General features: G+C 41.7%; 1 protein-coding gene across 1 annotated transcript in view; it reads left to right on the forward strand.

The window, feature by feature from the left end:
* Positions 1-589: 589 nt before the first annotated feature.
* The window catches only part of LOC144681550 (guanine nucleotide-binding protein G(t) subunit alpha-1), a 59,138-nt gene continuing 35,562 nt past the window's right edge, over positions 590-24,165 (forward strand). The window contains exon 1 of the mRNA XM_078543217.1: positions 590-866. Within this exon, the coding sequence (XP_078399343.1) occupies positions 761-866 (106 nt within the window). The 5' untranslated portion in view covers positions 590-760. The remainder of the gene's footprint in view (positions 867-24,165) is intronic.

Consider the following 24,165-nt stretch of genomic DNA (forward strand, 5'->3'; position numbering starts at 1 on the left):
AAAGTGAGTTCGATAGTGACCTGTTCTATCTGCCAACAAGAGGGAAAATATATTTTTTAAAATATATTTCGAAATAGGACAATAGAAGATGAGAATGCTTTGGTTTTTGTCAGAATCTAGAGGGAATGTAAAATTGGAATGTTAATCAGGAAAAAACCTGTGCTTGTCTGAAAACTAGCATTGTATATTGCATTTGCTCAAGTGTACTCTTCAACCTCCACATTATATAGTAATGGAATCTGATTTCACATTAGATTTTCATATTACTTTTCATTCTTCATACTGATTCCTGTTCACTGTTAAAAGGGGCCATCTCTCCCATGTTATAAGACTCCACACACACACACACAAACACACGACGAGATTCAGCCCACACTCAAACCTATTTCTGCCTACAGCAACAGCATAAAGATTTAAGGATTTATCTTCGAATTGGACCACAGCTTCAGCTGACCACAGCAAGTCATTAATTCTGTTTTACACGCCTTCCTCCGTTCTCTCCCTGTCCTTGCCCCTGATTGGAATACAGATCTCACATGGCTCATCCCAACTCTAAAATCTTTCTAAGAAGTGCTGAATGCTGGATTTGGAGTTCAGTGAGAGCGTGCAGTTGATGCTCATGCAGTTCCGTTGACAGGGTCCCTTCTTACCTGGTTGCAACCAATAGAGACAAGTCCTGGCCAATCTCTCATCGGATGAGAAAAAGGTGCCTGAAGTTGAGTCTTCTACAGAGCAACAGCAGTTCCAAAATCTCAACACCATGGGAGCAGGTGCCAGTGCGGAAGAGAAACACTCAAGGGACCTAGAGAAGAAGCTGAGAGAAGATGCTGAGAAAGATGCAAGAACAGTCAAACTCTTACTGCTGGGTAAATATCTGTTGAATCACTTAGAAACTGGAGGCATTGCAATGATTAAACTTTCTGTCAACAGAACGGTATATTTGACTTTATAGCCAGGCTTCAAGCTCACCTTAATGTTATAGATAGAGGTTGATGCACCTGCTAAATACCTGCGCTTGCATACCTCTCCGAGCAGCTGCTTTAAATAAGTTACTGCTTTTTCACATGTGTGGGGTCTTTGCTGTGGAAGTTGATTAGAAAATGATGGAAGCTGCACCTTTTACATTACATTGAAGGATTCCCTTTAGCCATTGTAAAGGTCTAAACAGAAAGACAGTGCATTAAAAGGAAAAGCAGAGTTAGAACTATTCTATATAAAATGTGTTCCTTTCAGTCACTAAAGGTCACTTAATTACACCCTTTGAGAGGTTTGGCTATTGAATTTGCCACTTTTCATACAGCACCCCATAATAAGCATTCAATAGTTGAATTGGGTTATTTTCATTTCCTAATGGGAGAATGAGCATTGCTCTTTACAATTAATTTAATCAAAAAACTGAATTCACCTAAAATATTCAAGACAGGTCCAACTAAAAATCCAACTGAAGTTACTGTGATCGGAACCGGGTAGAAGAATGACTGTACATTAAAAACACTGTGTTGTATTAGAGTCAGGCTGTGTATTAAAGAATAATTTTGGTCTCATCATCTTTAACATTCTCTGAATATTGTTTAGGCGATGTCGCTGATGGACACTTTGAACTCTTGTCTCAGGCCATCCATGAGTTCCATACTTGTCCTGAAAAATGTTCAGAAGGAACACTGATTGGAAAATACCTTGTGATAAGAATTCTAAAAAAGAGTAAGAAAAGGTGATTCGACCTAATGAAGTCCATCCCCGTGGCACATCAACTCTCCCATCATAGCATTCAGTTGTACTCTGTATGTCCTTAACGTTTTTGTCCAGACTAGTCTGCATGGCATATTATTCTAAACAGTTACCAATGCCGAGAATGATTCTGTGAAGAAGCTACTGCATAGGTTTGTGCACAATACAGATTAGTGCTTAAAGTGATTGACAACAATAAGCTTATTCATGAACAAGGCACTCAATTTATACCTTGCGGCATTATGATATGTGTATCTCCAATTACCTTTTTGCTCATGCTAATCCTAACACCTATTTCAAATTTATTTTGTAACCACTTTATTCGGAATACTGCTTTCAATTCACCACATCACACAAAAAACACATCAGTGTCCTATAATTTGCTCTCCTGATAGACCTTATTCTAACATTCTGGGTTGACCTTGTCTATTCTCCCTGGGGTCCAATATTTATTTATTATATTTATCCCTCAACCCATATCGCTCAAGCAGATTGGCTGGTCATTTATCACGCCGCTGTTTGAAGGATCGTGCTGTGTGTAAATTGGTCGCTGACTCTCCTTCATCGCAACATCAAAAATAAAAACAGGAAATGCTAGAAGTGTTCAGCATATCTGGCAGCATCTCTGGAGAGAGAAAGAGACCGAATGTTTCAGGTCTGTGACCTTACATCAGAAGAGAGAGGTCACAGACCTGAACCATTAACTCTGCTTCTCTCTTGCCAAGCCTGCTGGGTATTTCCAGCATTTTTTTGTTTTTAATTTCAGATTTCCAGCACTCGCCAAGTATTCAGCTTTTCACCCCTTCAAAAGTATTTTATTGGTTGTAAAGTTTTTTTGGGAAACTCAGATTGTGAGGAACGGCTACACGAATGCAAGTCTTTGGCCGGGATCTTCCGGCCCTGTCGCGGGCAGGACCCGCTGTGGGCGAGGCGGTGCCGCAGCCAGGAGTCCATTGACTTGCGGAGGGACCGGAAGATCGCAGCGGCGCGCGGGTGCGGAAAATCCCGCCTTTTTTTTTTATTCTGTGTGGTACTTTACTTATCTAATTGGGGGTCTTCCTTTAACCACCCTCTGTAGGCCTGAACTTCTCTAACACTTCCTCTAAGCTTACCTTTAAACTATACGCATGTTCAGTGGGATGTGGCGAATTGGACCCAGCAACCCAAATAAGGCCTAATGGAGCTTTGAAATCATCTATTGCTGAAAATGAAACTGTCTTATCTTTGGTTAAAGTTCACTGGGCTTTTGGATTTCTGTAGGATGGAACTGAGAGAAAGGTGGAAGTGAGTGATTTCACAGAGTTTTCTCAAATTGTTGTCTTTGCTATTAAAGTGGTCATTCCAATAAAAACAAATGCCAATAGTGTACTTGTACGTGGCCAGTATACTGTAAACGATGCAAATTATTGCAGGCCATCCCATCGTACTAATCATACTCAACATCACCTCGCTCTGTTTGCTATTTTAAAAGAGAAATAACTTGTTAAAAGAGAGGAGGAGTTTGATATTAGTGCATTAGCATCCAATGCAGTAACATTGCAGACATCAATTTGTTCCCTTATATCTTAATATCTTCTCCTTTCCATGTAGAATGAAAAGAAAAAAGTAAGACTTGAGTTTATATGGTGCCTATCACGTCTCCAGGACATCCCAAGGTGTATTACAGCCATGGAAATAGGTTTGAAGTATATTCACTGTTGTAATGTTGGAAATGTGGTGACCAATTGGTGCACAGCAAACTCCCATAAACAGCAAATAATCTGTTTTCGTGATGTTGATTGAGTGATAAATACCATATTGGCCAGGTCATGGGGAAGGAAACCCCACTCTTCAACTCACATCTGAGACTATCTTTCCTGAGTAAACTGGATAGTTTACCAAAACTGATGTAAGCTTGGTTGGTAACAGAGGAGTCAGTTGTTCATTGCTTACACACAGTATTGCATTAGGTAAAGCACAGTTTATAATGTCTGTGTCTGAATAAAGGTTACACTGTGTAAAAGTGCCAACCTTTACATAACCACATACTGTAAGATAGACGCACACATGGATATCTGATGCAGCATGAGCAATAGTCGAAAGGTAATTCTAGATATCTTAATGCCACAGGATATAAACTGATAGCTCTGTTCGAGAATAAGCTCATTGTTGGCAATCACTTTACGCACTAACTTGCATTGTGCACAAATTTATAAATCCTCTTCTTCACAGGATTATTCTCAATTTGGTGCAGAGTATGTAGATAAACATATGGAGAGCCAGGGCATTGTGTGAGAATATGGAGGGAACATGATTCGAAGGTCAGGGCTCCACAATAGACCTGGGAATAAAACTCACCGGGGGTCGACCTTGACTGTGTAATAGTGTACAACACCTGTGTAATAGGTGATAGCAAGTCTGCAGACCTGTTTCCATCCCTTTTCATTGTTATATCCATTGAAGTCAATGGAGAAAGATGTACAACAGGCTGCTAACTCACTATCGCTCCTTTTAGAATATCGCACACTAAGCTAAGATCTACCCTATTTCTTTCCTTCTCAATTATTTTCTTCTTCCCTCCAGGTCATTGACTGCTTGCTGGCATACAACCCCACAGCATCACTCACTCTCAGTACCCCACCCAAGCAGCCATTACAATGCATAGGTGTTGGCGGGCTGTTGTGCCACAGTGGGCATCACAATGATCACTCCTCCTGTCCCATCAGCAGCAGTTGCTGGATATCAATGAGGAGCCGGTACTCCAGGCAATTTCCTTCTCCCTAACCTATAGAGACTGAGGTGAATTGTATCACCTCCTGTTGCAACTTCAGCTCAAAATGGTTGATTCAAATTTGGGAGTTTCTTGAGTTGAAAGGCTTTGAGACCCATGCAGTCATACTATTAAGTAGCAAATATTGTGTATTATACTTCTGTACTTTTTGGAGGTGGGAAGGAACCACTATATCCAGGGAGCATAGATTTAAAGTGATTGGCAGAAGGATAAAGAGGGAAGTTGAGGAGAATTTCTTCATCCAAAGCAGCTTGGAACTCACTGCCTGAAAGGGTGGCAAAGGCTGAAACCCTCAACACATTTAAAAAACATTTGTAAGTGCAACAACAACTTACATTTATACAGCACCTTTAACATAACAAAATATCCAAAGGCACTTAGGAAGTAAAATCAAACACTAAGACGCAAAGTGATATTAGGGAAGATGGTTAAAAGCTTGGTCAAAGATAAGGCTTTAAAAAGCGCATTTATTGAATAAGGAGGTTACAAGTTGGAGAGGTTGAGGGAGGGAATTTCAGAGCTTATGTCCTAACCAGTTGAAGGTACAGCCGCCAGTGGCGAAGCAATTAAGATCGGGGAGGCTCAAGAGGCCATAAATAGAGACACAAAGATATCTCAGAGGGTCGTGGGTCTGGAGCAGATGACAAGAGTTAGGGAGATGTGCGGCCATTGAGACATTTGAAAACAAGGACAAGAATTTTAAAATCGAGGTATTTCTTCAGCTGGAGCCAAAGTAGGTCAGCAGGCACAAGGGTGATAGGAGAAGATAGATGCACTTGAAGTGCTGTAACCTCCAAAAGTATGGACCAAGAGCTGGAAAGTGAAATTAGGCTGGACAGCTCTTTTCCAGCTGTCACAGGCATGATGGACTTAACAGCTTTATTTTCTCCCATATGATACAAATTCACAGGGAATTGGGGGATAAGGAAAATGGGTTTCAAAATGACGACAGCAGCTTCATGGTGTTATGATCCCAACTGATGTTAATACTGGACAAGTCAGATCCCAGAGTGAAACCTAGCTTGGTAGACCCTAACTTTGTTTTCTTTTAGAAACTGTGGAGGTCAGTTACTGAACACATTCACAAGAGTCTATCAGTATCCTTTTAACACAAAGAATAAAACATTTATTAAACAAGAAAAAATGAATTATACGACACTAGACAAAAAGGTTGGAAAGGCTTCAATACAGATACCAGAAAATGATTCAAGCTCATATTATTCCTTTTATCCCAGCAACCCTTACAGACACAAAACCCCAGTGAAGATTTACCACTGCCTCAGCACTAAGGTTCTTACCTGGATTAGCTCAGCTTCAAACCGTTATCTTCCAGAGGACTTCTGAGCATTCACTAGATGCTTTTCTTCAGCTGGTATCTCTCCCTGAGGCACCCAAAAACCGCAATCTAAACTCACGAGTACTTCAGCTTCAGAACAAACACATGAGTTCCCTAAACTCAGTTACCCAGCAGGAGTGTAGGATTTCTTATTAAGAGAGATTAAACCTTCTGCCTTCACTCTCTGGTATACACACACTAACTAACCACCCTTCTGTGCTTCCCTGTCTCTCTGTGTGTCCCTGGACCCCTGTCACTAGGCAAGAGCACAGTTTTTTCTACTTTATGCTTTTTCTTAAAATTAACTAAATTACTAATCACTTGATAACCCATCTCTTCACTTCAAGAGTTGTAAAATCTCATGAAAAATGCACATATACAAACAGGGCCCCAGACTTCCCGGCACCTAGCTGACAAAAACTTCCAAATGAAACTACAGTCGGGTTTCACCTTTCTTAACACCCAAATACAAAAATAAAAATTAAACTTAAAGCTATACGTTATTCCAAACAATTGTGGCAGCTTCATTGTAGGTTTGCACCCTCCATATTGTGCATTAGGGTTTGGTCATCTGTAGGGAGGTATCAGGCAGAGTCTGGATACCTTCATGGAAGGAGGAGGATCTGTCCTGGGCCGGTCTCACTTTCCACCTAGTGGTTGATTTTAGAACTGCAATGGTGAAAGTCTGCCTCTCAGGTATGCAAACCAAGAACATCACCTGTAAAATAGGAAACTTGCACATGCACAAAAATAATTATTTTTAAAAAATCACAATAAGTAACCTGAAAACTATGAAATTGGTGAGATGACAACTATAACGCTACATATCTCTGCATACTTGGGCTTGTGGCTCCAATTTTTAAAATATCTGTGCGTTAACCCTCAAATGGTGCAGCCATGTTATAGAATAGAGCCTCTGTACTGACATTTCACAATCTCTGTATTTGGGAATGTTTTCCACCTGGCGCTATTCTGTCGATGGTAGGAAAGATAATGGAATCCTCACTCAAAGGCGTAATAGAAAAGCATCCAGAAACTGAAAATATAATAAAGAATGTCAACACAGATTTGAAAAGGGAAGATCATGCTTGACCAACCTTATTGAATTCTTTGAAGAAGTAATAAAAAGGGTAAAGAAATAGTCATAATATTTTTGGATTTTCAAAATGCCTTCAATAAGGTGCTGCATAGCAGACACCTGATTAAGGGCAGAACGTGTGAAGTCAGGGAACAAGGAGTAGAGTGAATAGCAAACTGGCAAAGTAACAAAAAACAGAGCAGGTTACTCAGACTGTTACTCAGACTGGCAAAAGGTAGGTGTTCCACAAGAACCAGTGCTGGGCCATTGTTGTTCACCATTTACTTAAACAATTTAGCGTCAGGAATTGAAAGCACCATTTCCAAGTTTGCAGGTGACATCAACATGGTGTGGAATAGTCAACACAGAGGAGGACTATGACAAAATACAGGAAGAAATGATAAATTCCCAAAATTGCCATGGCAAATGAACTTTAATATAGATAAGTGTGAGATGGTACATTTTGGTGGGAAGAATAAGGCCATATTCTCCTTTGAAAATAAATGTCTAAATAGGGGAGTGAAGAGGGACATAGGAGCCCAGATACACAAATCACTATAAACAACTACGCAGGTTATTAAGGCTTTTGAACAAAACCAAGCTCTGTGGCTCATTTCTAAAGGGATATAATTGAAAAGCATAGAGATTATGTTAAACTGTCAGAGAACCTTGGTTGGATCGGACTTGGAAAATTGTGAACAGTTCTGGTTTCCATATTAGAGAAAAGCTTTTGGAGCAGCGGAGAAGTCGCCAAAAAAGATTTACTAGAATGACACCAGAACCAAGAGGTTACCAGCCAGGAAAGATCAAACAGGCTGGAGCTCTTTCCCCTAAAAAAGAGGAGGCGAAGGGATGACCTGATAGAGGTCTTTAAGATTACGCAAATAAGATGTTTCCACTTGCAGGGAAGACCAGAACTAGGGGCCATAAAGATAAGATAATCACTAATAAATCCATTGTGCATTCAGGGGAAATGTCTTTACCCATAGTATGGTGAGAATGTGGAACTAGATACGACAAGGAGTAGCTTAGGCGAATAGCGTAGATGGATTTAAGAGGAAGCTAGACAAACACATGTGGGAGAAAGGAATAGAAGATTATGTTGATTGAGTTATATGAAGAAAAGGGGAGGGGGCCTGTGTGGCGCATGAACACCGCATGGACCTATTGGATCATATTAACTGTTCTTGTCCTGTAAACACCGTGTGGATTCTCAAATGGATGGGTAACACAACTTTACTAAACCCCTTTCTAATGCAGCCATTGAGCATTTTTTCAGGGATAACATGCTGGAAAATACATGCCATTGTCCCTTCTTTCAACACCCAAACACCTAATCAAATATGCCCTTTTTAAATAAATACATCCATTAATCTGTCTCTGATGCCTTATGTAAAGTTTCATTGTTGTAGTAAAAAAGGGAGAATTTGCATTTATATAGCACCTTTCACAACACCCTAATGTGCTTCATAGCCAATGAAATGTTTTTTTTGAAGTGCAGTCACCATGGTAATGTAGAAGAATGTGACAGGGAATTTCCACACCATAAGCTGCCGCAAACAGCAATAAGGTAAATGGCCAGATAATAAGCTTCTAACGATGTTGGTCGAGGGATAAATGCTGACCAGGACACCAAGGCAACTCCCCTGTTCTTCTTCAAATAGTTATTTTCCACCCACCTGAGAGAGGAGGTGAAGCTGCAGTTTAACATGTCACCTGAAAGATTGAACCTCAAGAAATGGAGTGCTCCTTCAGCATTGTGCGGAAGATACAGCCGACATTATCTGCTCAAGTCTCTGGACAAAGTTTGAATGGGTGATATTCTGCTTCAAAAGTGAAGAAGAACCAAAGTGCCCATGCCCCTTTAGAAGGCTACCAAAAAATAGCCATTTTATTGGACATCCCAGACCGGTACTGTTGGCATGTGATGGACTGATCAGAAATACCTAGGTTTAGACAGATATAGCAACAAAGACAGTACAAGAAGGTTCATTCAATCAACTGAAAATAAAGTCTACCTGGAATTATAACCACAATGTGTGCGTAGCTGATGGAAACTGTTTTTATCAAATGGCTGTTTGGTCTGCCATGTTTTAGTCTAAGACACGGTTGTATGACAGTGAAGTCTGATATTGAGATTCAGTACATCTAAAAGGAAGAGGGATTTGCATTTATACAACACCTCTCACAACCTTAGGACATTCCAAAGTGTTTTCCAGTCAATGAAGTACTTTTGTTTTTGAAGTGTAGTCACAGCTGGAATGAAAGAAACATGGGAGAGAATTTGTACAGCAAGCTCCCATAAACAGCAATGTTAGGGCAACCAGAAAATCCTTTTTTTGTTAGCTGCGTTGGTTCAGGGATAAATATTGTCCAGGACACAGAAGCTTTAGAGAGCGGTGGAATCCTGCTGCCTTTTTTCAAAATAATGTTATGGGATCTTTTACCTCCATCTGAGGGCCTGGACAGGGTCTCAGGTTAAAGTCTCAGCCAAAGGTAGCGCCTCCAACAGTGCAGAATTCCTTCAGTACTGCACTTGGAGAGTCAACCTAGATTTTGTGCTCAAGTCCCTAGTGTGATTCTTGAACCCCAAACCTTCAGACTCAAAGTATATCAAGGTTCTGGCCTAGCCCAGAACCCTGTTTACTATAGTGCTCAATAAGGCTTTGATCAAAACTCTCTTGTGGACTCTGCTCATGTGTTGACCAGGATACCAAAGATAATTCACCTGTCCTTCTTCAAATATTGTCGTGGGATCTTTTACATCCACCTGAGAGGGGAGACATAAGTTTACACATCATAGTGTACAGGTATAGAATTAGTCAGATCAACTTCATTGTTTCCAGAGCAGATCCAGTTTGATTTTGGCCTCATCACTTGTAGGTGACCTCCCTGCTGCTGCTATTCCGTGAATATACAGGGTGGATCATCAATTTTTCTTACCCTACACAAACCTCTGAGTATCAAACAAATGAGGACCCTTCAGAAGTTATTAATTGTTCACCTCTTGTCACAAGGAAAATCCATTAGAGAGAAAGTCCTTGGCCCTCATAAACAGGTTAATGAAAGGGGTAAAATGGCAGAACGAGAAGTAGACAGAAATTAATCTGAATGAATTAACCAGCGCGCAAAAAATATTGCAGAGGAAATTAAGTAATTGAAGCTCACAGAGATTTATACATCTTCTGGGTAAGTGCTTGCTGAGCATCCCGCATTTTATGGTTTTACTTCAGATTTCCAGAATCTGCAGTGTTTTGCTTTATTATACATTATCTAACTGAAAGTAAAACTGCCAAGTGTATCTGGGCACAGAAGGGGGTCATTTAGCCCATTGCTAATATGCCAGCTCTTTGAATGAGCTATCAATTAGTCCCTAGCCCCACTCCGCTGCTCTCTCCCCACAGTCCTGGAAAAATTTCCATTCCCTTTTCTTGGTAGAAGCTAAAAAAAAGAATATGGGAACACCACCACCTGGAAGTTCCCCTCCAAGCCACTCACCATCCTGACTTGGAAATATATCGCCGTTCCTTCACTGCCGCTGGGTCAAAATCCTGGAACTCCCACCCTATCAGCACTGTGGGTGTACCCACATCACAGGGACTGCAGTAGTTCAAGAAGGTGGCTCACCATCACCTTTTCAAGGGCAATTAGGGATGGGCAATAAATGCTGGCCCAGCCAGCAAAGCCCACAACCCATAAATGAATTTAAAAAAGAAAAGGAATCCAACTCAGTTTGAAAGGATAAAACTCCTCTCTCTCTCTCTCCCTGAAGGTTTTTTGGGTGTGGGAATAAGTGAATCAGGAGAAGCCTCATCCCAGTTCCGAATACAATTGAGTCAGCTGTATAAGACCACCTGTAATGGAACATTATCTCGCCGTTGCACTCAAACAAATAGCTGACATGGAGAATTGAAATCTCAATTTATTTGAGTAATATCTGTTCTTCACTGGGAGTGTCAGCCTAGCTTTTGTGGAACTTGAATCCATGACCATGTGACTCAAAGCCAAGGGTGTACCACTGAACTATGACTGTCACTTGTGCTGAGTTCAGGTGTAAACCTATACTCAGACTGCAACTACAGACAAAATGAGTAGATAGATTTCATTGTAGGAAATAGTGTCAGTGTACAGAATTCATTGCTTTGTGAAAGATACTGCAGCTGATTCTCTACTGCTCACATATTTATGCTAGGAGGTGAGCTGCAAAGAGCATAATGTCTTTATGCTTAGTTTGAGACCAGCCTTAACATAAGAACATAAGAAATAGGAACAGCAGCAGACCATTCGGCCCCTCGAGCCTGCTCCACCATTTGATAAGGTCATGGCTGACGATCTTGTGTTTCAATTTCCACATTCCCATCTAACCCCAATAATGTTTGATTCCCTTGCCTAACAAGAAACTATCTACCTCTGCCTTAAAAATATTCAATGACACTGCCTCAACCACCTTCTGAGGCAGAGAATTCCAAAGTCACACAACCCTCTGAGAGAAAAAAAAATTTCCTCAACTCTGTCCTAAAAGGGCAACCCCTAATTTTAAAACAGTGTCCCCTAGTTCTGGACTCACCCACAAGAGGAAACATCCTTTCCACGTCCATCTTGTCAAGGCCGTTCACGATCTTGTACACTTCAATCAAATCACCCCTCACTCTTCTAAACTCCAGTGGAAATAAGACCAGTCTGTCTAACCTTTCCTCATGAGGTAGCCCACTCATTCCAGGTATCAATCTAGTAAACCTCCCTTGAACTGCCTCCAATGCATTTACATCCTTCCTTAAATAAGGAGACCAGAACTGCAGAGTATTCAAGGTGTGGTCTCACCAATGCCCTGTATAAGCATAACATCCTTACTTTTATGTTCAATCCCTTAATCCCACTGCCAGCTATTTCATACCATTGATTAGCTTAGTGATCTTTTCTGCCCTGCAAATTTTTGTCACAATAAATATGTAGGGCAGGCCGCCTGGGGTCGAATCACAGAAGCAGCATAACACGGCTGAAAGTGTGATAAAGTCCCCAGGTACACGACAAGGCCAACAACTTGCACTTATATAGTGCCTTTTAACATTGTAAAAAGTTGCAAGGCAGTTCACAGGAGCATTATCAAATAAAATTTTGCAAGTGAACCAGATAAGGAGATATCAGAACAGGTGACCAAAACCACGGATGAAGAGGTGGGTTTTAAGGATCAAATTAAAGAAAGAGAGAGAAGTGGGGTGATGGAGAATGTTTATCTATTTTTTATTCATTCACAGGAAGTGGGCTTCACTGGCTGGGCCAGCATTTATTGCCCATTCCTAGTTGCCCTTGAGAAGGTGGTGGGTGAGCTGCCTTCTTGAACCGCTGCAGTCCATGTGGTGTAGGTATATCCACAGTGCTGTTAGGGAGGGAGTTCCAGGATTTTGACCCAGTGACAGTGAAGGAACGGCCGATATATTTCCAAGTCAGGATGGTGGGTGGCTTGGAGGGGAACTTCCAGGTGGTGGTGTTCCCACCTATCTGCTGTCCTTGTCCTTCGAGATGGTGGTGGTCATGCGTTTGGAAGGTCATGGGTTTAGAGAGGAAATGACAGAGATTAGAGCCTGGGAAGCTTAAAACACGGCCAGCAGTGCTGAAGCAATAAAAATGGGGGATGTGCAAGAGGCTAGGATTGGAAGGGCTATCTATTACCAAATTCCAGCAGTGAATCACTGACTGATCAATGGTTTTATACACCTTATATTGCAATGTACTATCTCAGTAATAGGCTGGCCCAGTAACAACTGCAAGGTTATCTCTGGCTTGTCCTGCTAATCTGTACAGTTGAAAGCAACCTATACATACATTAAAAAACCACAAAAAAGAATCCTTCCAGGGACCGGATGGTGCGTTGTGTTTGCACATTGCTCTTTCACCTCTGGAACGGGGACAAATTCACTCCAGGATTTAAATAAAAGTTTCCACTTTCTGCCTGTTGTAAGAACCCTTAGAGAAACAAGTTTTGGACATTATTAATATAGCTCATGAGAATGAACGACTACAGAAAACAAATGCCCCACAATTCGACACCAATTAGCACCAAATTAGTCCTGTCACTCAGAGAGGCTGATATGGGAAATGAAAATGTCACACTGGTATTGTAGCCACTGACCTTGTAAGATTGGAGCAAAGATACATCATTGGATTAAGAATGGAAAGGGCTCTACTCTGTATGTGTCCTATCTGATCTGGGAGTGCTTAATGGATGAAATATGTCAGGAGAAAAGGCAATATTCCTCAGTTAGTGAGGCTCAGGCAGTATATCAATATGTAACAGAGATTTCCACTACTCTTCGCAAATAGGTTTATGATTTCACACTGAATTTGAGGAATGCTAGATTTGCCAGATATAGTTAAATGGATACATGCCAAAGGAGACTGGGAAATATATACCTTGTGTGACTGCCCCAAGCGGAGCCCTTTAAAGTCAGAGTTGGTTGTCCAAAGTGTCAACACCTGCCCATGATAGGAAGCTGGATCCTTTCCACTATTCCCTACATGGGAATAGGCACTGAATGAGGGGTGCGAGGTGGAGAGCAGCTGCTGTCCCAGTTATTCTTCATGAAGGAGCAATATAATCTCAACCTGCAGCAGGAACAGAAAAATGCTGGAAGCGCACAGCAGCTTAGCTAGCACCTCCAAGATATCTTGAGCCGGTAGCTTCCTGAAGGCCAAGAGATCCTAAGGCCCTAAGTGCAAACCCATCAGCTAATGGTTGTCCTGGGTTCATTGCCAGAGTTAGGGCAAGAAATGTGCTACTTGTCTGCTGAAACATAAAATTTGCACAATTATTTTTGAACTGTGAGCGCCTCAGCCTTTTCAATGACCTTCTTAGCTTGAAGATTCGATATTATCAGTGATTTGCAGGTTTATTACAGTGAACAATAGAATTAATGAACCGTCATTCCTGAGTGACAGTAACATTTTAATGTTCCGAAATAAGGGTTCAGGAAACATCAAGAACCTAAATCTCAAATCAAAGTAACAGTGCAGACGGGTCTGGTGCAGACGTATTAGGCACCCTAGGTGAACCTTCAGCCTTGTGCCCTCCCACAATTAACTTTTAATTAAGGTTATTGTGCATTAGCATGGTTAAAAATTCTGCATTTATGTAGATGCATTTCACATGAAAAAGGAGAATGTTATGCTACTGATTGCACATTCTCATTGTTCTACATTTTTTTTACAGGATACGAACTAGAAGAAATGCACATTATAGTGTGTAATATGAATCACATGATGAAATACTGTGCGTTCCGGCAACAGTTACTAGATGATCTTATGCGCAATTTACAACAATCAATAATCGTTATGATAGAGTGGGCTAGACTAAATTATGTCTTTTGATATGATTTACTGGATTACAGTTTCGGAATAGTCATGCAGATTTACAAATTTGTAAAACTGTCGCATGAACAGAATGAGAAATATAACATGAAATTTTGGGAAAGACTGCAATGTCAATACTTGGAAATCTATATGTATGTCGGTGTATGTGGAAGTTGGTATCGATCTCTCATCCCCGCTGCCGAAGCCTGTTTGCTTGCTTACGTGGTTTCACAAATAGTTCATTTTTTCTTGCCGCCCCCAAATTTTGCCACTCTCAGCGACCGCCTGGTTTGTCTGGTGATTGCACTAGCCCTGAGTGCAGGTCTAAGGAAGAGTTAACATGTACTTGCACAGGACAGGAAGGGGACTCACACATGGTGGCGGGGGTGGGGGGGGGAAGGTCGATAAATAAACTGGTGCAATGTAACCCCTGTCTTAAGGTGAGAATACATACGGAGAAACAGTAGGGGAGTGAGAATAATTGGAGTAGCTGTTTCAAAGATCCAGCATAAATATGATGGGTTGAATAGCCTCCTTCTGTGCTATAAGGTTCTATGATATTATTGTTATATCATTAGTATTTAGTTTGCAATGCAGAGGAAATCCTGCACTGCTGAATAAAACAATTGAGAAGTGATCTTATGGAGGCATACAAGATAATTAAGAGCCTAGCAAAAGTAAATCTAGGATGTTACTTCAAATTAAATTGCAAAAGCAGCACAAAGATCAGACCATGATAAGGCAAATTTAAGGCGGCTATCAGGAAATTCATCTTCACATGAAGTGTGAGCAACATGTGGAACTTCCAGATGGATTGTTGGAGGCAAAAAAAACCCAGGCAAATAGAAAGAATATAGGACCTATTTGAATGGATGACCAAGATGGGCTGAATGGCCTTAAATGAAATCTTGTAACAGGAGTCGCCATCTGCCCCAAACATATCCTATTATTCTATTAAATCGTGGCTGATTTGAATGTTAACGCCACTTACTCACCTTTGATCCATATCCCCTGATATCTTCACTTAATAAAACTCCAGCAGCCTCAATCTGGAAAATGTCAACTTACCCAGCGGGAGTCCCCTACCTTCTGGGGGGGAGAGAGTTCCATGTTTCCTCTGCATTTTCTGTGAAAAGATTATTCCTGGTTTTAACCCTAATGTTCCAGCTCTGATGCTAACCTTGTTCTGGGTTCCCACACCAGAGGAAATAACACCTCTGTATCTACCCTGTTAAACACTGTACTATCATTTTAAACACCCTGCACTTTCTAAACTCGAGAGATGACAAACTGAGTTTATGCAACCTGCCTGTAGATTTAACCTTATAAGTCCTGATAATAGATGCTAAACTGACAGGTCAGTTCTTCTTAAATAATGGAGTGACATTTGCCATTTTCCAATCCAGAATTACACTTCCCGAACCTAGAGAGCTTTGGGAAATTATGACTAACATATCTGCAATACCTCTCCTTTTCTTTTAATACCTGGGGTGGAAGTCATCAGATCCCACTTGTCTACTTTTTCATCATTACCATGTTTTCAGTCTTATATTAAATCCAATAAGTGCCTCCCTTTGACTTTTTTTTAAGTTCCCTTATACCTCAGGTATTTTGTCCACTTTTCCTTTCTGTCACTTCCCCCCCCCCCCCACCCCCACTAGTATGAGAGGAGGAAGCCACTACCTCCTCTCAAAAAGCCAAATTTAATGAATCTGAGCTCTCCATTGGACCAAATCATGATCGCCCAAAAATCAGTAGAGATGGGGGCTAAACACCAAAGAGTGTTAGTGCTAAACAAAGTACAATACACTTCTAATTAGTCTTTCTTATGTGTTGTAACTCAGGTTAAAAAAAAATGCTCAGTATGTTTTCTCTATTCATCACAACTGCATGCCAAAGGTGTGTTCAGTGCTGGCATCCCCAATATCAATGCTTTGGGATGGAATAACATGACCCTTTCAAGTCCTGCCAGCACTAAAACAATAAGAAGGTAGAAAAGTATTCCATCAAGAGTTGATCTGATAAGTGTTACCAACATGGTTTGTAATAAAAGACTATTTGAAAGCATTTTATCCGTCAGTCTCCATCTGACCTAATTTCAAAAGTGCGGAGGACAATTTCTGCTTTGACCCTGTCGTTTTGTTTACAGGTGTCAGCGAATTAATGCAGGGGTTACCTAGCAACCATTATTCTCTTTGAAGTGTACTAATCCTGAGGATTATTTGGAGCAAGGGGATGCCTGTACTTTAAAAGATTGTTTCTACCCGTGTTCAACTTGACGTATAGGGTCACTGAGCATAGGTCCTGACCCTATTAAAATAGATAGCTATCTTAACCTATTAAAATAGATACATTAACATTAATTTAAGACCACATGAAACAATTTAGACCTCAGTAATGATGAAACACTAATAGAATTACCAGTCTGTCTCTATTCTGACCGTCTAGTCTATAATTCAACTGTGTTTCTATCAACCTACAATGTGTTTTATGTAAATTGTTAAATCTTTACACAGTCAGAGGGAGTCCGCTCAAGGTCTAGACATTGACTCTGGTCACTTAGTTTTCTCACATCCAGAGAACTGCAGAATGCTCAATAGCCTGTGAATTTCGGTGATTCTACCTGTATTGTTCAAAGTTCTAGGCATTCCAGACAGGTTCAATTTAATTGTTGATTGAAGTCAAAAGTGATATAAAAGACAAGAAAGGCTTGCATTTATGTAGCGCCTTTCATGGCCTCAGGATGCTCCAAAGTGCTTTACAAATTACAATTAATGAAGTACTTTTTTTTTGACGTGCAGTTGCTGTTGTGATGTAGGAAACAAGACAACTAATTTGGGCACAGCAAACTGTCACAAAAAGCAGTGTGACAATGACAAGGTAATCTGTTTTTAGTGATGTCGATTGAGGGATAAAGATTTGCCAGGGCACCGGGGAGAACCTCCCCGTTTTTCTTCAAATCAGCACCCATGGGATCTTTTATGTCCACCTGAGAGAGCAGATGGGACCTCAGTTTAATGCCTCATCCAAAAGATGTCTCCTCCGACAGCGCAGCACTCCTGGAGTACTGCACTGGAGTGTCAGCCTGGATTATGTGCTCAAGTTTCGAGAGTGGGACTTGAATCAACACCTTTCTGACTCAGAGGCAAGAGCACTACCCACTGGCACTTCGAAGGTAACCACATAGGCGCAAAAACACTTTGTACCTGGTTTGACCTTGATAATAAAGAAGTATTCCATGAACACAGGCAATTGCGTCTTGGACAAACACATGCCGATAAGATTTTGTACAATAGCAGTGGTCTGACGAGGGGCTTCTGATGACATGACTTTGAATGAAGAAGATTGAACATTGGGATGCCATTGAGTCAAGAAGGATGTCGAGCACTTCTTGAAATGGGCATGTACATGTCAGAGAGGCGATTTTACTTGAAGCTCCCTTTTTAAATCTGTAAGCGAATAGATTAATAATACTCAAACTAAAAGTAGTAACTTTAATCACTTACGGCATCTTTCCAACTCAGGTGGCGCCAGGAGCCTTCAGGCTTTAGTAAGTTTCATTTGCAGACGCCATAAAATTCACCAAAAAGTCAACTTATTTTCAACCTTATTTGAATTTCTTTCAAGTTTTTAGAACCATAGAAAAGTTACAGCACAGAAGGAGGCCATTCGGCCCATCTTGTCCATGCCAGCCCGAGGACACCCAGGTGCCCTTTCTAATGCCACCTTCCTGCACCCGGCCCATAGCCCTGCAGCTTACAGCACTTTAGGTGCAGATCCAAGTATGGGCTCTGGGGCCCCTTTTTTTATTAGCACAGGTTAGTATGGCCCTTCTGGTTCCTAATGAGTGCGCCATTTGTGCCCCATCTCCCCAGACTGGAGGCTGCTTAGTGCCCAACAAACAATGCTGCACAGTCAAATTTTTAGTCCATTAGGTGTGTAGGGATATGAGGGAACAGTGTGTGTGGAAAGATATACTGATGTAAAGGAACAATGTGTACACGTGGTTTCAGAATTGTAAGGGTACAGTCAATAACACATGAACAGGCATGTATTACATTTCCTAAGAAGTAATGGATATTTTATTGGAGTGGGTAGAGGGAAGAAACTGTTTGCAATCACCGATGGCGTCGATGTGAATGTCCATCTCTGGTGCGGTGGGGAAAAATGTGGGGAAGAGAGAAGATGTGTCTTACCTATCACTGTAGGGAGATTTGTACGGGATAATATGCAATTGTTGCAATTATATAACATCTTATTACAGTGAAATGTTTCAAAATGTTTCACGCAATAAACTACTAATAAAGTTCACAATGTAGGCAAAGATAACAGCCTCCAATCTGGGGAGCTGGGGCACAAATGGCACACTCATTAGAAACCAGAAGGGCACTGCCTGCCATACTAACCTGTGCTAACGAAAAAAAAGGATCCAGAGCCAATACTTGAAGGAAATTCAAATAAGGTTGAAAATAAATTGACTTTGGTGAATCTTATGGTGTCTGCAAATGAAATTTACTAAAGCCTGAAGGCTCCTGGCGCCACCTGAGCTGGAAAGATGGCGTAAGTGATTAACGTTACTACTTTTAGTTTGAGTATTATTAATCTATTCACTTAGCGATTTAAAAAAGCAATCAAAAAGGGAGCTTCAAGTGAAATCGCCTCTCTGACACGTACATGCCCCTTTGAAGAAGTGCTCGACAGCCTTCTTGATTCAATGGCATCCCAATGTTCAATCTTCTTCTTTCAAAGTCATGTCATCAGAAGCCCCTCGTCAGGCCACTGTTATTGTACAAAATCTTATTGGCATGTGTTTGTCCAAGACGCAATTGCCTGTGTTCGTGGAATACTTCTTTATTATCAAGATTGAACCAGGAACAAAGCGTTTTTGTGCCGATGTAGTCATATTTTGGCCCACATCTGAAGGCACTTCTGCTCCTTCTGGCTCCATATTCATATTAAACACTCTACTTGTTAGTTGTAGCCTGCAGCAGTCCCATTAAGAACAACTGCTAGGCTGCAAGTAGGCCTGGTTTTCTTGAACGCAGTTGGACTGACGTGCCTTAACTTCCCTGTTTTTTTGTTGGCCTGCACTACCGGTTTAGGCCTTTCACCTAGGTTTCTCAAATTAAAAAGTACTTGACTGAGCTTTTGCTGGATTTAAGGGTTGAGAAAGAAACAGTAGAATATTGGAGGAGAGTGGTGAATTACAGTCAAATCTGGTAGAGAAAGAAAAATAAAGAGAGGGAACCAAAGAAAGACTAGACTAAGAGTGTAGAAGAAAAAGTAAGAAAAGAACTAAAACATTTCGAATTTATATTTTAAAAGTTTCTCAGGAAGCTTTAGTGCCTGGAGGAATGAGAGTCCACAGTTCCCTTTCTGAGCCAGGGAGGTTGACTGGCATCACAGAAACATTAATCTCTTCATTAAAATGGTACTTATGCTGTTAATTACCAGCCCCATCTTTCTGCTGCGGGTTTAATTGATAATTAATGTGAAAATGCAGCAATTTTTTGAAACTGCTGAGGAGGGTCGAGGGCACACTGCTGTTTTCCAAAGATTAACAGCAGAGCGGAGCAAATCATCAGGCAACTTGTGGTGATCTGTAAATCATGGTGTATCTCTACCTTGCCACAAGTTGCTGAACCATTTACATATTAATAATGACAGGCGTCATTAAAATTCCTATTATTATTTTGGCAGCAAAATCTGGATCGAGGGTCAGGAATGAAGTCTAGAAGAAATAAGCCTTCATTTTTCCCCATGCTGGAATGCACTTTTCAATTATAATCTCTCACGGTCTACAAAAAAGATAGACCTAAACTGAAGCATCAGAGCCCAGTTATCATAATATCCAAACAACCCTTACATTTCTCCTTTGCCCACTTTTGCTGCTTAAAATCCAATAATCGTTTCTTTCAAGCAGAGTGCATTTGTAATGTGACTTCTCTACAGGTAGGAATCTTTATTAAAGACCAATCATGCCATTAAAATAATAATTACCGGGCAATTATGGAGCTTGGCAGCCTTCAAGAGAGTCTCAATGCGCACTCAATGCAAATACTTGAAGGGGGCTCATTTTCTCCTGTTAGTTTACCTCATCAATATGCTCCACATTTATTCCTCGCACAGTCTACCACCCACGGCTTTCTAAGAAAAGCACCAATTACATCAAATGCTACAAGTAATCTCTTCCACATGAAGTGAAGAATTTCAATATTCAGCCAGCCCCTGCCTGTAACTCTTTCAGGTGTTTCTGAAGGTGAAAATAAGTCTATTAGCCAGGATTTTCCACAGTCGACATATGTCAACCAAAAAAGGCATGAAATTATTTTGGGCACCTCGAGAATTTTCAATCGTTAGGGCACAAAACAATGTGCCCGGAATGACCATGCTCCCAACGTGCACAGCCTGATTACCACAATTTGTGTGAAATAGGCCATGGAAATGATGGTTTCTGAGTAGACCCGATTGATGATAACCCACTCGTCACATCAATGGGCATAAAACAACCTTGGCCACCCCTTCTTTATCGACTTTTCAAAATGTGCTCACGAATCCTTTGGTTAAAAAAGGTAGCCGGGTACAGCGAACTTCACAACTTTTACTTATCTGACGCTACAGCGACCAAGCTGTCAGGAAGAAAGTCAAAAGCACCTCCACCATCTGGATACTTACACAAGAGGGGCAGAATTTTAACCAGGAAACGGGGTTCTCGTAGGCTGGCTGGAGAGCCGGTGATGAGCTCCATGTTGCCTGGTTTGGGGAAGGCCTGCCATTTTAAGTGCCTCTCAGGCACTCAAGTGGCCAGCGGCAGGGGTGGGAATTCCGCTGCCCGACAGCTGCCAGCCAATCGGAAGCCGGAAAACCTCCATTGCAGGCAGGGCCACCGGAGAGCATTGGTAGATGCCGGTAATGCAGGGATCAGCGAGGGGCTCAGGCCACAGGTGAGTGAGGGTGAGTTGGGGGTCGTGGGGAGGGGCCTGCTGGGTGGAGGGGGCAGTGGTGGTCGGAGGAAAGGGCAGCGGGGTGGCTCTCAATGGGCCCCACCCCCCACCCCATCGCTCCCCAATGAGCCTGATGCAGGGTCCCTCAATTAGGCAGTGAGTGCCTTTGAATGAGGGACCCTCCCCCTCACTCTCTCTGGGAACATGCAAACACACTTGACAAGTTTGCTTTGAACTCCAAGTATGGTGACTACCGCGTCAGTGTCAACAGGATGAGGCCCTTAATGGGCATTAATTGCCCACTTAAGGGCCTGAATTGACATCAGGCCAGGAAGCCACTTCCTGCCCTGGATTTAACAGGGGCAAAGACAGAGAAGGGAGTGGGGTCCCGACCAGGCACCCTCCACTCTGATTAAATACCATCCCGTCTCCAAACTCAGGGGAAGGGCATTAAATTCCACTCAAGCTCCGCTTTATTACGCTCCTGTCAGCGCACCCTCTTGTCCAGTCTCCCACTGAACAGTTGCAAGCCCTTGTGACTTGCTTATAATATGATGGAGGAGAAGTGCCCTGATTACCATGGACATCATTAGCTTCCTCCCCAACCCCCACCCGGAATATTAATGCCAAGCAGGACACATGCAGTAGCACTTGAACCCTTAAATACAGCCTTACTTAGTAATTTAATGCTCAGACTACAGGAAGAGTGTTCTTTACAAACCGTCTGAATAAATTAGGGAGCACTAGCATTATATTTTCTTTCAATGAGATTCCTTTCTGCCAAAACCTTTCTGAATCTCCTACAACATCATTGTCAGCTCCTGGTATAGGGGAACCTTCTATTACAATGAATTCCCTTACATAGGGAAATATTTCCAATGTTCATATGATGAAATTACCTTCTAACAAAAAGAACATTGTTGATGGCTAATTCCCCAGGAGCTACATTGAAACAGTAGGCCATTCAGCCCCTCGAGCCTGTTCCGCCCTTCAGTTAGATAATGGCTCAGTTGTATGTTAACTTCATCTACCCACCTTGGTTCTTCGTCCCTTTATGCCCTCACCGAATAAAAATCTGAGTTTCCAAATTTTCAATTAACCTAGTTTGAAAAACTTTGCTTGGGGGGGTTGGGGGTGGGGAGAGTTATCGGTTTCCACTGCCTTTTTGTATGAAGAAGTACTCCCTGACATCATCCCTTAAATAGCCTAACTCTAATCTGAATTTCATGGTCCTGATTCTAGACACCAGCCCATCCCCCATCAGTTTCACTTTATCAACTACCTCTATCAACTCCTTTACTCAATTTAAACCCCTCAAGTAGGTTACCCTATACTTTTCTACACTCCAGGGAATGCGAGATAATCTATGTGGGCTTTCCTCATAATTTAACCCTTTTAAACCCAGTATCATTCCGGCAAATCTGCCCCTCCCCCGCTCCCCACCCCCCCTCCTCCAGGGAATAACATGAAAAACTGTGTTCCATTTTGTTTGTGCTGAATATTAAAGGCATCCTCTAAATTGTTGCCGAATTATCAGACTGTTTACTGAATGAGCTGAAATTTCCTCCTTTCCTTAAATATTGGGAAGACTGAAGCCATTGTTTTGGAGTGCCTCCTGACTCAGTTTCCTAAATACCAACTCCATCCCTCTCCCCGGCACCTGTCTGAGACTGAGATTAAGCTAGTCTGTGCACAACCTTGATGTCACATCTGATCCCGAGATGAGTTTCCGATGTCATATTGACCAAGACAGTCTGTTTCCACCCCTGTAACATACCCCCTGTCTCAGTTCACCCACTGCTGATACCCTCATTTATGCTTTCGTTACCCCTATACTCAACTATTCAAATGTACATTCTGGTCTCCCACATTCTACGCTCCATAAACTTGAAGTCACCCAAAACTTTGCTGCCTGTGTCTTAACTCACATTAATTCCCGTTCCCGAACACTCCCGTGCTCATGGACCTGCACTGACTACTTAAGATTCTCATCCTTTTCAACTCCCTCCATGGCCTCAACCCTCCCTTTACCTATAATCTCCTCCAGCCCCACAACCCTCCAAGATATCCCCATTCCTCTAACCCTAATGCGGAGTCTTGTGCATTCCCAATTTTAATCATTCCTAAATTGGTGGCTGTGCCTTCAGTTTCCTAAGCCCCAAACCCTGGAATTCCCTCCCTGCACCTCTCTGCCTTTCTACCTCACTTTCATCCTTTAATACAGCCCTCAAAGCCTACCTCTTTGACCCAATTTTCTGACCTAATATCACCTTCTGTGGTTTGGTGTCAGGCTGTGTTTTATAATTCCCCTGTGAAACGCCTTGAGGCGTTTCATTATGTCAAAGGCGCTATACAAATGTAAGGTGTTGTTGTTGTTGAACAAAGAGACCTTTTGAGCGTTATTCTGACTGAACTTTTCACTTGTCAGCCCAACTGGCTGGCAAGGTGGCAGGGAGAAGGAGAAGGGACATTAGCGCAGACAATAGTGAAGTTATTGTACGTGAAACAAAGCTTCAATGTGTTGGGTGGAACTCTTGCCAAGCCACAACAGAAATAACCAGGCATCTTGTTGCTAAACTCCCATTGTATCTAGTTATCAAGGTACATAATGGGACAAATAGCTGCAATATTTGATTACAGATCTAGTCATTAGTTGTCCTCAACATTGTTGTCAACTCATTAGAGTGGTGGTTTCATATAAAAAAGGTGCTTGTAAGCATAAGTTGTAGTAAATTAGCTAGAAGCATATTGCTATATATTAATGTATGGTAAAAAGAGCTTTCATTTATGTAGTGCCTTTCACAACCTTGGGATGCGCTAAATTGCTTTACAACCTATGAAGCACTTCTAAAGTGTGGTTAATGTTGTAATGTGAGAACACGTGGCAGCTAATTAGCTCCCACAAACAGCAGAGAAATAAACAACCAGCTTGTCTATTCTAGTGACGTTGTTTGACGATTAA

This window comes from Cetorhinus maximus, chromosome 6 (genome assembly GCF_964194155.1).
Source record: "Cetorhinus maximus chromosome 6, sCetMax3.hap1.1, whole genome shotgun sequence".
Lineage (NCBI taxonomy): Eukaryota > Metazoa > Chordata > Chondrichthyes > Lamniformes > Cetorhinidae > Cetorhinus > Cetorhinus maximus.